This window comes from Buceros rhinoceros, unplaced genomic scaffold (assembly GCF_000710305.1).
Source record: "Buceros rhinoceros silvestris isolate BGI_N320 unplaced genomic scaffold, ASM71030v1 scaffold14559, whole genome shotgun sequence".
Lineage (NCBI taxonomy): Eukaryota > Metazoa > Chordata > Aves > Bucerotiformes > Bucerotidae > Buceros > Buceros rhinoceros.
In genome coordinates, this window is record NW_010429989.1 from 81,927 (window position 1) to 87,531 (window position 5,605).

Here is a 5,605-nt window from a genome sequence, read left to right on the forward strand (position 1 = left end):
AGAAAGTGGGGAGCCTGCCCCCCCTCCTCTTCCCCTGCCACTGGTATGCCTGAAATTGTTCCTCAGGAAATGAGTGGCCATGATCACCACATGCAGTGCATGTCCCCGTTTGTGTTAAGAGGGTGAGCTCTGACCTTGGAAGATATCCTGGTTAGTAGTTTCATGCATTGCCTGGCACTGTGATTTTGTCCCTACTTAAGGGTCTCAGCTTTTGCATTGTGAACTCCTGGAGGCTGCAAGGTTTTCTAACTTTGGCTGCAAATATTTGCATGCACACTGAGCCGCAAGAGACTTTCTCCACCGTTTATCTCTTACTTAACACAGTTCTATTCTGCTCATTTTTTCTCACTTCTCCAAAGGGAAAGTGACAAAGTCAGCCACAAGGTGCTTGCAAGTGCTGTGAGACAGAATTCTATCATCATCGCTTCCCCCTCCTCCTTCTATGGTTTTAGATAATTAGTTGAAAAAATACTTCCTTGATAAGGCTACACCAAAGGAGAGAAGTGTACGAAGACTTGTAACTATAACTGGGAAGAATTATTTTTGACAAACGTTTTGTTTTCTTGGGGGAAAAAACGGTTCTTTGGTTGTTGTGAAACTACGCTCCAGTTAAGGTTGAGTTTCTCAGGTGGTTTTGACCAGCTATTGGCATTCAGGGCTTGTTTTGTGCAAAGGATAGCCAAGGAGGAAGCAGCCAGGACCTCACTGAGGCCAGCAGGGAGGCAGAGGATGGGACGTGGGAGGCCCAGTCCCCCCTTTCCACCTCCAAACAGGAGAGCAGCACATTCCTCCTTTCCTTATTTCTTCATTTCTTTGTCGTGGCTGGGTAATTCAAGTGGTTTATGCCAAATGAACAGCTCGCACAGGAAGGGCTGAGAGAGACCTACCTCAGAGTTACCAAATGACTTGGGGAGATGCTGAGTCAAATCTTTGCTCTCAGCATGAAGAATGGCAGGGAACCACATGAGCTCCAGCGCTCTTTCCTCTGAAGCACGTCTTCCAGCCATCAAATTATAAAGAAAACCTGAAAGAGTGAATCTGGCTACTGGGATCGTTTGGAAGAAAAAGGCTAAACACAACACTGATTCTCTTCCCCAGCAGAGGCATGGCAAGGCACCATTCCTCTGCCACCACAGGAAACTATCCTGTTTATAGCTCTTCTTGGTAATTAAGGAGGATTGACTGAAAAAAAAAAAAAGCCTTTTTTTACTATGAAGGTAAAAATTTCTATGCCGTTTATCCCAGCCATAGATTGCTTGTGCAATCCTCCAAATCTGAAAGGTGAAATACGGTGATGGTTGACTCCATTAGCCAAACAGTCCTTTATTTGTTGCTAGAATTCACAGGAAAAACAAAAAGGCACAGACTATCAGAGAGAGAATATATCCTGTACCCACATCCAGTGTTTATTTACACTTCTAAAGCATGTTTACTGGCCTTAGCAAACAACAGTTCCAAGAAAGCTGCTCACAGGTTAGGCAAACAGCAAAGTGACCTGAAGACATTACTTAAGGAGGGAAGTGACTCACCGGCTTACCGACAGGGAGGCCCCCGCCACAGCGCCAGGGTGCCAGGGCTGGGCACCTGGGCAGAGGGAGGAGGCCCACCGGCGCACACGGTGTCGAGCAGGTGGGGGGAGAAAAGGCCTGCAGTGTCCATGGCTGCGCTGCGAAGACTGGGTGCCATTCTGGAAAACCGAGTTGTGAACAGGCATTTTTGGATGGCACGGACGTTTACCCTAGGTAAAGTGTGCCCTCACCCACCAGCAGCTGTGCCTCAGCGGGCAGAGGCGCAGCAGGCAGAGCACAGAGATGCCCATACCACTGGCATAGGCCAAGCACATTGTGACAACTCAGGCTAGAAAATAAACATCTCTCTTGTGTTTTCCCCTCTTGCTAGGGCCTCTCTAGCCCGATGCTGCGCTGCCCATCCCAGCGTCTCCTGGACAGGATAGTGCGACGCTATGCTGAGGTGCCAGACGCTGGCAGCATCTACATGGACCACCTCACTGATCGGGACAAACTGCGCCTGTTGTATACCCTGTCGGTGAATTCACACCCCATCTTGTTACAGGTACGTACCGTCTTGCCCCGGCTTGAAATGCCACAGCCCCTTGCAAGCAAACCCTGGCATGAGATGTGCACCAGCCCCCAGCTGCAAGGAGGCCCAGCCCCAGCCTTAGGCAAGATTCCCAACCTTCACAAAGTGAGTTTCTTCCAGGGGGTTGGATGGTGGAAGCCAGGAGGGCTCCTGCAGCGCTCCCTGCATCAGTGCGTAAAGCTGTTGAGAGATGTGGATGCCCAGCCCCTCAAATAAATCAGAACCCAGATGAGTTATTGCTCTAGGGCACCATGAAAGCCAGGGTTTCACACCTCCCCAGTACTTCACAGTGTTATGTTTGTGTTGCTAATATATTACTTAAAAACACAGCCTGTTTATAAAAAGGAAAGAGCACTCGTTAGTGTGGGAGGAGCAAGACACAGCATTAAGATTGAGCATGGACTTGGGAGAACACTGATTTCCCAGGCTCCGTGTGCCAGTGCTGTTTTTTCTATTCACATGCCGCTGGTAACTAGCTCCGTGGCAAAGTGCGGCTTTGCAGAGGTGTTTGGTGGAATCCCAAATACAGCTGAACTCTGAGTTGGAAGGCGGATTGCTGGGAGGCCTAACGCCAGGTCCCCCGCTGGCATGTGGCTCCTCTTTTTCCTTACGCATCTCTCTGAGGGACTATCCTGACCTTTCCCCGTCATGACCCCACCTTCAGTCCTCATTGCTTGTTTCTAGCCACCCTTTGAGATCCCTCGAAGAAGTGAGGCAGTGGCAGCATCTGTTTCCTGCCCCAAGCCACCACTGCCCCCAGCCGTGCACGGGCTCTGCCTGGTCCCAGGAAGGGAGAAAGGTGCTTGTGCCCTGGGAGTCCCTCAGGGTCATTCAGCCGCCCCAGCCGTGGCTCGCTGGGGCACAAGGCTGCAGCTGTCGGCACTGTAAAGGCATGGGAAAGTAGCTTGCAGAGGTGAGAAAAACGAAGCTGAAGAGAAATGGCTTGATTTAATGTGGGTGCCCGAAATGCCTTCACAGCAAAAGGGGGAAGCAACCTTAAGCAGGAAACTGGATGAATTATTAGCCCACTCCCTTGGCAGAGCCTAGGGGTGTTGGGGAGACAGGCAAGTTATCATGTAAAAGGCAGAACGCCGTGTGCTGGCACGGCTAAGCAGTCCTGTGGTTTGCACCTGGCATAACAGCCCTGCTAGCACAAGCTGCAGCGACGCAGGTTGCCCAGGCCAGGTATCCCCACTGCAGCACACACCCAGCACTTGTGTCTCTGAGACTTCAAAGTCTCTTATGAAACAGCCAGGCAGTTCCTACAAATCAGCACAAACTGCTTTAGTCCCACCTCATCTGCAAGCTGTGGTTTCAGCTAGGTGGTGCTCATAAAAGGCTCCAGAAAGGCACCTAAAATTAGCTCCTCTGTGCCTAAAATTTTCATGAATTTGAAATCTATTATTATCTTTGACTTTCCAGTTAGTCTCCCTCATGGAATAAGTCTTGAAATATCAGATTCTTCTTCCTTAATTAAAAAAAGAGGGGTGGGAAGAAAAAGCAGTACAGGTACTCCAGGATGGAGCAGCACCTTCCCTGGCTGCTGGGGCAGGCTGGGCTGAGGAAGGGGGGCAGGCTGTGTTAGAAAGCAGAACGCAATAGCAGCACTACTGCTTGAAGCCAGCCAGGGACTTGACAGCCCTCTGGCAGGGAGGTGGGTCCACTGGCGGGGCGCAATGGCCAGAGGGCAGGAGCAATCCCCCATTCCCACTCTCCCTGGCAGATCTTTCCTGACGTGGAGGGATGGCCCTTCCCACGGTACCTGGGCTCCTGTGGGCGGCTGGCGGTCAGTGCAAGCACCAGGCCCCTGCGCGACTTCTTCGGCGCGGCCCCCGAGGTGGTCGCTGACCTGGCCCTCCAGCTCCTCGCCATCCTCCACTCCATGGGCAACAACGACCTCAACTATTTTTTCTACTTCACTCACGTGGACGCTGGCACCTTTGGCGTGTTTAGCAACGGGCATCTGTTCATCCGGGATGCCAGCACGCTGGGGATCATCGACAAGGAGGAAGGTACTCGGCAGGCTCCGTGGCTGCGCGTCTGTCGCAGGAGGGCTTAGCAAGGCAGGGGAGACAAATCTTTCACCTGCTACGCTTGGCTCTGCTGATGATTTTTTTTCTTAACAACCAAACATCTCTTGCTTAGTGAAACAATAAAAAGTTCATGGAGAGATTTACCAACAGCAAAGGCATCGGCAACTCCTGCAAGCCTGGCTCTGCGTCAGGAAGGTGACAGATGTTTCGTTTGTGCAGTCACTGGTTTGGTGACCAGCCGTGGGCACTCTACGTCCTGCCTGGCCTCCTCTGTGGCTGGCAGCACAGCATTCAGCATGCAAGGGGCTGCCGTTTGAAGTCTTCCAAGATCACCTCTTTTAGAGCTTTGACACAAATGTCCATAATTGCAAGTAGAAATTTCATAACATCATTTGTTTTAAGTATTGGGTCAAATCAGACTCCTTTTCAGTGCATTTATCACATTAACTGATAAACATTATCACTATAACAACAAAATCCCCCTTTCGTCATTTTTACATAAAATCAAGGGTTACTCTCCACTTTTCATGGGTTACATTGGTCTAGTCCTGGAATTAGAGCCAGCTGAAGACTATTCCTCCAATAATTATACAACTTCCTTTTGAATGCTCAAATTTTCAAAAGGCCTTTTCTCAGCTCGCACTGTTCAGCTGAGCAGATCTCAAATATTCAGAAACAGCTGTCAGAGAATTTTCCACTGGGTTTCTTTTTCTGGTCCCGACAGCTATTACTCTTAACTTCATTCCAGCTAGATGAGCTGTTGTTGCAATTTAATGATTTTGGGTAACGTGGAAAAATTATAGGTTGGGATATTTGTGTCAGTTTTTGTAGGAACTCCACATTTAGTACATTTAGTACTCCAGTTCTTCTCATTTTTTCTGCATCGGTTTGACTTGACAGACTCCTCTCCAATTCCTCCGTCAGGCAGAGCCCTGTCATTCAGAAAAACATACATATTTCAAGAGTGAGGAAATTGGCCCATGTACAGCTACAGCAGAGTACTTTGCAGGGAAAGATAGCTCTATCCTGTCGACAGTAACGCACCCCATGTTAGTGCAGAGGTACAGACATACGTGACTATCCAAGATTTTGCTGCCGTGTTTCTAACAACTGTTTAATCGTCTCTAACAGGGAGCCAGCTGGCTGATGGCCAACAGGAGTATAAAGACATATTTAGCTGTCTGACTGAGGACTGCCAGTCTGAGTTTGTGTCCTGTAACTCCATCGGAGAGAAGCACAGCCTCGTCATGGTGTGTCAAGAGCTTTTGCCTAAGCTGCTGACAGGGAAATTCCAGCAACCTGTGCAGGAGAAAATAGACAGCTTCCTGCAGCTCTGTGCCGATGGCCTCACCGATGGCCAGCGTGTCAATGAGGCGGCTGCAAAGCTGGCAGAGCTCCTGAAACCTCTGCGGTCTTGCGATTCCCGCTTTGCCTACCGCTACCCTGACTGCAAATACAGTGACAAATACTGA

At 49.8% G+C, this 5,605-nt stretch overlaps 1 protein-coding gene across 1 annotated transcript in view; it reads left to right on the forward strand.

Annotated features, from left to right (window-relative positions):
- LOC104499374 (chromosome unknown open reading frame, human CXorf36) overlaps window positions 1-5,605 on the forward strand; it is a 16,031-nt gene extending 10,426 nt beyond the window's left edge. Inside the window, exons 3-5 of the mRNA XM_010142868.1 lie at window positions 1,900-2,073; window positions 3,824-4,112; window positions 5,265-5,605. Of these exons, the coding sequence (XP_010141170.1) occupies window positions 1,900-2,073; window positions 3,824-4,112; window positions 5,265-5,605 (804 nt within the window). The remainder of the gene's footprint in view (window positions 1-1,899; window positions 2,074-3,823; window positions 4,113-5,264) is intronic.